Source organism: Aplysia californica, unplaced genomic scaffold, assembly GCF_000002075.1.
Source record: "Aplysia californica isolate F4 #8 unplaced genomic scaffold, AplCal3.0 scaffold00132, whole genome shotgun sequence".
Lineage (NCBI taxonomy): Eukaryota > Metazoa > Mollusca > Gastropoda > Aplysiida > Aplysiidae > Aplysia > Aplysia californica.
The window spans coordinates 632,372-643,359 of record NW_004797402.1 but is presented as its reverse complement, the minus strand read 5'-3'; the positions used below and the strand labels follow the sequence as shown (position 1 = coordinate 643,359).

The 10,988-nt window shown below is 41.0% G+C and overlaps 1 protein-coding gene across 1 annotated transcript in view; it reads left to right on the top strand.

Annotated features, from left to right (window-relative positions):
* Positions 1-650: 650 nt before the first annotated feature.
* The window catches only part of LOC101845767, a gene marked incomplete in the record, with an annotated part of 39,874 nt that continues 29,536 nt past the window's right edge, over positions 651-10,988 (top strand). Inside the window, 3 exon segments of the mRNA XM_005096589.3 lie at positions 651-982; positions 5,410-7,322; positions 10,605-10,883. Coding sequence (XP_005096646.2) covers positions 5,960-7,322; positions 10,605-10,883 — 1,642 coding nt within the window.

The window sequence follows — 10,988 nt, the reverse complement described above, 5'->3', positions numbered from 1 at the left end:
GCTTTACAATACAGTACAACATACAACAGTAACATGAAACGTTGTGTTCTGACTAAAGAAAATTATTCCAAATATTCATCTTATTAATTTAAAAACAGAAACGATTTATCATTTCTTGATCTTTACTCCGTTTGATTCTTGTAATATTATGGCAATAATAAGGCTCCGTAATGACAGTTAGATGTTTAGGACCCGATGAATCGACGGGGAGTTAGCCTCCCCCCCTCCCCAAATCCACTGCTGTAATCCAACCAGACAGCAATAATGTGTGAAATTTTCGTTTGCTAGATACGTCCTCAGCAATCTTCGTCCTCTCTCCAAGGGGAGATCTACATCTTTGTCAACACATTCCGATATAGGCCAAGTTTGTAACGACGTTATTCTATTCCGTGTGTAGATCTAGATCTAGATCTAGACCTAGCTAGGCTAGCAGACGAAGGCTAGACAAGGCAGCGTCGTGACATTTCTGTGACTTTGTGACATATTAATCAGTAGGCTTCTAGAAAGATCAGATCAACAAGTAGATCTAGTTGAAACTCTTTTGTAAAAATTCAGTTTTATAAGGAGCAGGACCAGACGTGTGTTTCTCAGTCTTTTCTCATAGATCTAGGCCTACAACATTATAACACCCATACTAGCCTACTCATGGTAGTAGCCAAAACAACTTTCATTAATTTGTAAACATTGAAGTGGAAGCTTTCGACCGACGCATTGTGAAGATGTGGCGTCTTTTCCCCTTATGAGATTGGCTGATCTCCTTCTCGCCGATCTGGCAACCCTGGACCCTATTTCTTGTTGGGACTTTCCAAGAACTAGAGATGCCTTCGTTATCATTCCATAGGTCCCAAAATTCTGAAAACTGTGTGGCCTAGATCTAGATCTAGATTTCTCGATAGATCTGTCTAGGCTAGATTCTATCTAAACCTATGTGTATGTGCGAGAGAGATAACCAGATCTGGATCGAAGCTAGATCACCCAAAATGTAAGTCACTGAAGTTGAAGGTAGCAGCAAGGCTAGATCTATCAGTGTGGGCCGTGGGACGAAAAGATAATGACTTGTTGATGATTGTTGAGATAGGATTGACAGGCTCTGTTTTGTAACCCTGAGACTGAGAGTCTTGGACTTTTTTGCACGCACCTGTTTGCTGACTTGATGATGTAATGACATTAAATTGGTCTTGTTGTAAGACAGCACACTTACCTTGGACCTAGAATCTATATTTATTAATTTTTGGAAAGTGGCTATTCTCACCCGCCCGGCAGTTCTCCCAAGATCAACTCCTCTCCTCTTCTCTCTCTCTGTGTCTCTTTCTGAATACTGTCTATCGGTGTGGACGATCAAATTGACCAAAACAAAGTTAAAAATGATGTTAAAACACAAAAGTAAATTAATTTGGTTGTCTACAAAGATGCTACGGCTATTTAACTTTTCGAATCGAGCCGAACTACGCGGGTTGCCATTTTGTTTTGCCCGGAAATTCTCGCGCTACTCCTCTCTCTCTCTTTCTCTCTCTCTCTCAAATGCCCACAGACAAAATTGTACGCTTTTAGTAGGCTACAGTTGTAATGGAACGTTTGTTCACGGCACAGAATTCTACAATTTTTCTGTTATCACAGTGTAGAATTCTGTGGTTTAGGGTGAACGCAAAATTTGGTGAACGCGCACCGGGTGAGAATAGCCACAAGACTCACCTGCACTATTCTCACTCCGGGTGAGAATAGAGGTGGCCTAATTTTTGTACAGTACTGTTTTAGGCGTACCTCTCTAAAATCGGGAGGACTTCCGTAACGAGCGACGACTATGAGACAGAATAAAATTGAGGGCTAGGGGTAGGGGTAGATCTAGGGGTAGGGTTAGGGTTAGGCCTCTTCTTTATTGTGTTTGTTGGTGTGGTCGCTCGTTACGGAAGTCCCTCCCTAAAATCTAGATCTTGGTGTCATCTAATCTGCACTGCTCTAGAATCTAGACGAAGTGTCACGAAGTATAGATCTAGTATCAAAACGCAAGAGATCACCTTTTTCAAGATGACAGACTTTACTTTCAAGCTACCATTTTTATACTAAAATGTATTAGGCTATTATTATTACTGTCCTAGATCTATTATTATTACTATTATTATTGTTAAATTATTAAACTTTACCATACTTGGATCAAATAGGAGATAAATCTAATATTTAGACTAAAGTGTTCGACAAGCTTGATTTTTACGAAATGACTATTTTTCAGAACGTTCGGGAAAATAAACTTGATCTCTAGATATAGATATCTATTTCTCCAAACGGTTTCCGCTATTGAGATTTTTGGATTAATTACCAGGTTTAGGCGTCATCTTTCATTCTTCCATTCTGCGAGGACTGGGTAGAAGCATTTTTTGCATCGAATTCAATTTCTAGAGCTAATCTAGATCTAGAGATTTTTAAATGTCTGAATATTCAGATACTTCAGTTGTGGCTGTGGCAAGGTTCATGAACTATATTTCATTTGAAAATGTCTTCAAAAGGTACTGCGAGAAAACGGGACTGCTCAACTTTGGCAGGAACCTATTTTGCATTTAAATTTCTATAGTCACCCCTTAAACAAAAACTAAAATCCTTCATATAAAAAAACGAAAACCTCCCCCCCCCCCTCCACGCCTCGTTCACACCTTATACACACACCCACCCAAACACAGACACACACACACGCTCACTCCTACACACACGCATGTGCATGGGCCACTCCATTCGCAAATTATCTACAAATCTCGAGAACTGAAACTGTTTGGAGAAATAGAGTTGTTTATTTTCTTGAGCATTTGGAGAAATAGAGAGCTGGCCTAATTTTTAATATTGATTTTTTGTTGTTGTAGATCTATCAAACTTTTGGAATAATGCGGTTTTGGCCCCAATGATAACTATGGAGTGTGGGTTTTGGCTTCACTGATGATTGCTACGGGTTCTAAACGATTACTTCTCGACGCGCATGCTAATATATGATATTTGGCACTCAGCGAGCAAAAGATATCAAACCTAATTGAATTGCAAAACATCAAATTTTGGTTAAGTTCATGTGGGGCATACACCCCCCCTGAAACCCCCCGCCCATGTTTGTATAAGGTCAGGGGGGGAAAGCCCCCCTAAAACCCCCTTTGTTAAAAACATGTGAAATGCTACAGCTAATTTTTTACTGAAAAATAGCAGCGCATCTCTCGCTCTCTTTCAGATAAAACATCGATACCAAGAATTTAAGTCAGTATCGACAAAGATTGTACACTTAACAAGATAGTTCACTCTGCCAAAAAAGTGTCAGCGGAAGTCCACGCAGATGTCGCTTCAGTCTTTGTTGTTTCGAAGCTCTTTTTCATTTCTCCAGAAGAAGAATAGGAATAGCATCCCCTTGCGAATCAGTTATTCTGGTTCGCTCAGTGCAGAGTTTTGGATTTATTATAATTTAATGACCTCTCGCCTCTCGTTCTTCTAAAGCCAAAATAAACGAAGGAAACAGTCACACCTTCCACCTGAAGAGGATTTTTGTCAGTGCAACCATTTAAAAAGGCATTTATTCCGAAATTGTAATGATAAATTACAAAAACTTAATAGTTTCACTTTGATTTTTGTCCACTAAAGTAGGGTAAACTGTTTGCAAAGCGGGCGCTTTTTCCAAGAGGGCGCCACCGGATTTTGAGGACACTTTTTTAATTGGTTCAAACAGAGTGAGTGAACCATCTATACAGAATCTTTGGTGTATCGATACAGTACTCTTGGGGGGAAAATCGGAGAATGCCAAACTTTTCAGACTCAGTTAAGTTTTTACATTGTTATGAGGGGCTGTTGCACTTGACTTTTTACCAACCCCCAGTTCTTAAAAAAAATAATAACCCCCTAGCCGAAGCTTTAGAGGGAATTAATACTCCAGTTAGTTGAACTATAGTTGGTATTAATTTGCTATCACTGTGCTACTGACACTACTGTTTCACGTGTATTGTGTGACATTCATTTCATTTTTGGTAAATTTTTATCCATTTTACGCGAATCTCGACTTGATCATATTTAATGTCCGTCCCAAATGATTAGTTTTTGAGGTGTATACCATTTGCATGTTTTATATTGCACTAGGCATAAAATTGTGAAGTAGCCTAATATTTCACATTTATTTGAAATCCGGTTAAAAATAACACAGGCATGTGCATGCTCTATCTGTCACCTGTGTAGACAAGGTTTAAAGTATAGGATCTTGTTCTTCACACATGTGTAAAAGTAGTGTGGAATGAATTATAGTACTTAAGGGCTGGATTTTTCAATATTATTTGATTTAAATAGAAGCACATTGACTCAACAAACCGCCACTTTGGTGTTTGGAGGTTGAAAAGAAATAGCTGGCCAGACAGGACAAGGTGTAAAACCTTCCACAGGGGCCCTTTAACCACCCACGATTCTGAATGGTGGGTGGATAGTGGTGTTTCATTTTTTGTGACTGTTGCCAAAGTGAAATAATTGACCTACAGGGCTATCAGAAATTCTTTTGTTCTAATTTCCGAAAATAAATATGTTGAATGCCTTTGTTAGATTATTACCTTCTACAAAATTGAAAACATGCCTCTTTATCTCTTACACTCACACATTTAGGGAACAATTATAATACCGACAAACGTGGGGCTGTTTTGCCCCCTTTCATTGAAACAATTGCTTCAAATCCTCCGTACACCCCGGGGCAGTGCCACTGACTGTAGTGTCTTTAGGCCATTCCCAAAGGGGGGATATTTCTCGTTCAAGCACTGTAGAATTGTAAATGGGTTGATTCTTGTCACGCTCATAAATGTGCCTGATCTACAACAGGGAACTGCTGCTTTTTCTTTCTTAATCCTTACTATTGTCATTTTCCTCTACTTCTTTTGTATGTTTGTCACTCTCTTGTGACTTGCTATTTCCGGGGTGCCTTGATAGTCGAAGCAGACCTTGTGCTGTTGAAGCTAGAGAGATGAGCAGAATAAGTCTGATTCCCTGTAAAGACTTCTCTGTTGACACCCACCCCTTGGCGCTCATATGACCATGCGGTTGCGAGCGCCGTAAAACCCTCTACTATAATTTTTTTTTAAAATCCTCTGTGAAACTGAAAATCCCAGCAAGCTTTCGTAGTGAGGGGAATGTGAGATTTGAACATGTTCTGCTGGGAGAAGATCTCTAGTTGTATCTTGTTTACCATTTTGGTCATTTTTATTGTGGACATTTTTTTTCTTGTATTCTGTGGAAATCATCCCTCACACGTAAGCTAGGTTGTGAGGGGGGGGGGGGGGGGGGGGGAGTGTCTTGGATTTTCATTTGTTCTGAGTGAATAGTTTACATTGGGACAGAACTAAAATGAATTCAGAATATGCCTTAACTGTCATCAAGGTATATTATATCACAGACTAAATCTTTTCTCCTTTTCAGATCTCATGGTGGATTCCTCAGCGACAACTTGTTGGTGAACTTGTCAGTGCCAGCTCTTACTTTTACCCTCTAGGGGGGCAAGGACCTTTATTATACCATATACTGGTATACCTTCAGATCTCTTTTAGAGGAAATGTGTGGACAAAATGAACCTTTGAGATAAAGTATGCTTGCCCTGGCTCTTCAATTTGACTCCATGTACTCAAATGTTTTGTGTGGTTTGGGTATGCCAAACAACATTCAAGGACCACAGTAAGAAAGATTGAACGACCACAGTAAGAAAGATTGAACGACCATAGTAAGAAAGATTGAACGACCATAGTAAGAAAGATTGAACGACCATAGTAAGAGAGACAAGAAAGAAAAGTACACCTGAGAGTGGTTTTGTTGCCCTGACTTTGGGAAACTTGGATATTGCACATATATATCCCAGCAAAATGGAGGAAAGATATATGTGATGACGCTTTGTTAGCTGTTGTCTCTACTCAGCAAGCCTCTGAAATAGATACTGAATGATTTTAGTTTTTCTTCATTTGTACAGCTAAGTACAATGAATGGAACTGGACCAAAGAGGCTCCCAGGTCATATCCTGGCTCGGGGTGAGGAGCTCAGGAGACGACCCTTCCCTACCGGCCCTCCGTCCACTCAGCCAATGCATTTTTCCAATGGCGTATGTCAAGATCAGGGCGTTAGTTCAAAATTCGTCCCGATTTCTCGACCTGCTGACAGACGACTTCTTACTCACTTCAAAACCATCGACAAAGATGAATCAGAAATGTTTGAAGAATCTGACCCAGGGCCTGCCAAAATACTCGATGCTGGATGTCTTCGTGAGCAAAGTCCTGCCGGCCAAACTGCTCTCGGACACTTGTCATTGAGTGGAAAATTGAGATCCCCTCCTCTAGACTCTGGAAGGGATCTCTTCAAGTCGGGGGAGTCTGAAAGCTCGAGTGACCCCTCGTGTTTTACTGGCCCAGGTCGGGTGCTGGACAGGGAGCCCGTGTCCAGTGTCTCCTCCTTCAGCAGTTCTGATGCCAGTAAATCGTGCTCGGATCAGTCTGTCAGGACTGAGGTGGATTTTGCTGACATGGAAAAGCCAGAAGGGCAAGGGGGTGCTTTAGATTTGAACGTTACTGGCCGTGATGTTGGGCCAGCTTGTAATGGCTTCAGAAAAAACTTTGTTTCTCAGAAAATGGAGAACAGCACAAAGTGTAATGATTGTCTCGAAATGTCAGGACACTCAGCACCAGGGAGTGTGACATCTGGAAACAAAGAAAGGGACGGCATAGTGGGGCATGAACGTAGCGCTGCCGGTGAAGAGAATATTGGCAAGAGTCCTTCACCTTGTCGCGCTGCCTCTGAAGATTCTGCCTGTTCGCAGGAGGACCGCATGTTGTCTGAGAAGGGGAAACAGGCTCGTGAGCGGTACCAGAGTAGTGGTTATGGGACAGGATCAAGAGGCACTGGGGATGAGAGTCCTGGCTCCAAGAATCTCAGTGATGGCTTACAAGATTTGGTCTTCGCAGAGCCTTTTGAGGCATCTGTTGATCTGACAACTGTAGCAGATGATAAAGAGATGTCCTTGGGTCAAAGAAGTCAAGTCTATGTGGACGGTGAGAGAAGAGCCAGGCCTCTCTTGAAGGGTTTGAAAAGAGACAGTGTTATGGCGTCGCCAGAGAGCTCTGTGACATTAGGAAAGCCTAATGCAGCACGTAGTGATGAGAGCTTCGCTGTTCAACATGAGGTGTGTCATCATCAGGGTCCCTTCAGTGCTATTCAGAAACATTCAACGGAGGCGAGCCTTGCTCAGACTAGTGACAGTGACAGCTCCAGCTTTTTTATCTCTGAGAGAGAGTTGGAAGATTCGAACAGTTCTGAAAATTCTTGTCAACTTGCTACTATTGATGTTAAGGGTAGGTGGCAGTTAATATTTCTAACTTTGTTTTGTTATTAACACATACCAGCATCATTCAGAGTGATCATAAAACACTCCAGGAGTTCAAAATGAAATTCAAATAGCAAAATACAATCTTTCTTTAAGGAATTTGAAAATATATCATGTTTTTGGGGTACAGAGAAGCAATTTTGACTCAATCCGGCCTGCGCTCTCGCTCAATAAGTTTATTGACTAAAGTGCTTATATTTTCCCATACTAACAATAAAATCTGTGATCCTAAATGGGCTTATTTTGATACTTGAAACCTCTAAAGAGATATTGAGGATAACGTCATAGCCATCGCTTAACTCAGTTAATTTTCGCATTTTCACATCAACTGAAGCACTCGAAACTGCATTTTTCAAAAACGGTGAGAGATATGAAAAAGCCCATTTAGGATTACAGAAAATTCATTTTTACATAGTTAGGCCAAATATAAAAGAAATCCTCCACTTGAGTTTTAAATGAGAGTCCGGGCCGCAACCCATACCCCTTAATTTTTGTCGTTTTGAGAAAACTTGAAAAAACGTACAGATTTTGTCATAACTTTCTAACCAAAACAGATAGGAGCATGAATTGGATTGTATAAAGACAATTAATCATTTCTCAATGTACCCAATTCTTTTATGTCTAAGTTGAAGAAAAAAGTCACCCCAAAATATAGTAGGTAGTCATGCAACAGAGAGGTCAATTTAGTGATAGTATTAACTGAAAAGAAGAAATATAGGGAAATTTGTCAAAAACTTGCAACTCCAAGTTGCCAAAAGAGGAAAACACAGCCATAAATTGCAGAAGGACTTCTTTGTTCCTAATCAGTCCCTCTTCCTGGGCAGTAGAGACAGACGTCTGCCGGTCCAATTTTCTTCCTCTAAAAGATGGTTCATTTCCTGTTTTTCTAAGCTACACCCTCTATGGCAGTCTCTGCCCTCTATATTTGGGTACAGTCCCTTCTGATGCCACTGTCCATGGTTCGGGCTGAGACCTGCAATTTTAGAAACGGCATAAACGTCTGGGTGCTAAGGGCCCCCAAATTCCAGTCTGCAGTAGTGATAGCAAAAGCTGCTTCTACTCTTGGTTTGGTCACAAAGACTGTCTTAGGGCCCTTCAACCAGGTGTGAACAATGGAAACTCCCATTCTGTTTTTGTGTCACGCCAGGCACGTACTTGATCTCCATTAGCTCATCTGTGGTGCACAGGCTTCATAAATGAGGGGGTTTGAGGTGGGTAGAAAGCCTTCCCTTGTGTGATGGTGCTGTGCTTCTTTGGCTGTAATGCCTTTTGTAAAAGTACAGTATAACACAGATAGCTTGATTTCGTTGCAACTCGCCTCGGTAGTTCGAGGCGTCCGTAGTTCTAGGGATCTGTAGTTCAAAGGATATCTTTAAAAGATAAAGAAGGGAAAAAAAACCCCAGGACCGCAGGCACAGTTCTACCGATGCATGCGTGATTTTGAGTCTTCTGTGTTTGACCTGTCTGTGTAATACTGTAAACGGAGTGCTTATTGGCCCACAGGGGCATATATGATTTCCCCTAGAACATTTCTTATTTGCCCACAAAATTGCGAGTTATATCCCCTGTATTTGGTCTCCTTCCCCCCCCCCCAATCCACAAAGTCCGTCAGTCATATATTTTAAATTGAGAATGTATAATATAGTTTTCCAGTCTAATGCTAAAAATAAAAAGATGAACAATAGAGTCTAAGAAGTTACACATCTTCATCTTGTTATCCAACACAGTATACATAGAGTAAACTAAGAAATAACTCAATTATACCGTAATATATTGTTTGCCGAAAGAAGCAAGCCCACATCCGGAGAACCTAAATTCTAAATGAAATTCTGTTCGCAGACAATCAAAGTTTACTGCATAACAATAACACTGAACTACAGGAACACCGCTGACAAACAATCAAATCTGTAGAAATGTGTGCGAGATGGAATGCCTCAGGAAAACATTAACAAGAAGGGATAAAGTGAGAAAAAAAAAGAGAACAAGTTTGGACAACACCACATATGAAATACATTGAAAAAACAACGCATTAAATGGCCCATGTGGGCCAATAAGCCCCAGCTTATTTGCCCATGTGGGCCAATAAGAGCAGCCCACTGTAAAAGCACCAGTTGTTTTCACTAGTAGGCGGGCATCTGTCATGATGTGAGTCTCCATCTGTGCTGGTGCTGTGCAGCAACGTGGCCACAACTGCTTCTTACATTAGCAGTGGAAAGAGTTGAACAACCCCAGAGGTTTTGTGTAATAGGACTGGAGACATCCGATCTTCTCCTGGTTGAAAAGAATAGAAGAGAAAAAAAAAGTGGGAAAAAACCCCATAAGAATAAGGATTTAGGTGTTGTTATTATCTTCTGCAGACAGAAGCTGGTAACGCATTCAATGGCAAAATTGTAATTGCAGACTAAAAACCCATTTAACACTCTATGCAGCAGGGAGTTATTTATGCAGATGCCAAGCACAAGAATTCAGCTGATAAGAGTCCAATTTCATTTATAACAAAAAAACAAAAAGGACAAGAAGGCAGAATATATACACTCAAACCCTGCAAAACTGCCACCCTGTTTTACTAGCCCAGCTTTCCACCAGGTTTTGCCAATGCACAAAAAGGAACGCCTTTATAAACATAGGCTACTATTTGCTCCCTACCTGAAATGTAGCCTACTAATGTTAATTTTCCCCCAAAACCCTTCACTCTTGGCCACCAGAGGTGCTGCGGGCACAGTCTATACAATGCACACACTACACAGCAGCGACTCAGCAACTGTGTATGCCTAGCCTAGGACCTAGTGATAATCTCCCTTTCTCCACTGACACACTTGTCTGAGTCTGAGAGTGAGTGAATGCATGAAGCACTACGAGACTACAATACGATGGGCATTAACCCCTTCATTACACAGGGTCAGTTTGGGCTTCACCAGACAGTTGTTGATTTTGATCTCCAGGGACAAAGAGTAGCGCTAGATAAGCGGTTGGTTGCATATATATTATTTTATGATTTGACTCAGTTTATAAATTCTACTATCTCTAAAAGGAAAAAACATTTCTGAAAATATCCCCAATAATGTGACTGAATGTGAATCTGCAATTAGTTTTATGAAATTCATGTAATAAAGTAGTATGCCAAATGCAAAATAAGTTCATCATTATGGTCCTCGTGCTTCACAAGGCATGACAAGCACCGTAGATCCCAGGAGAGCTTGCGTCCTTCTCCATTAAAAAAAAATAATGAACAAACATCCATTGATCTTAGGTCACAGGGAGCCGAGAGAGACCTGCAATGTAGAACCACTACTCCATCAGGTCGGGGTATTTTGTGATAAAAACAGCGTTCCAAAGCCTCCAACATTAAAGAATGGACGGTGTGCATCCTCTGATTTGCGTGAGCAGTTGAAAAGCCTTGGAAATGCACAGACCAACAAGGTTCTTCTGACTATAGAGGAAGGCGATATCAGCAAAAAGGTAGAGAGTATCCAGGAGTTACTCAAGCTGATCTCCTGCCCCAGTAGCTCCTCTCTGCCTTTTGACGCAAGTGAGTAGCTGTTGGTAGGCTGTTCTTCCCTCTACACTTGTGAGATATATGCTCAAACTTTGAAAAGTGTATGCACTTCACACTCTCTCTCCCGCCCTCCTGCAC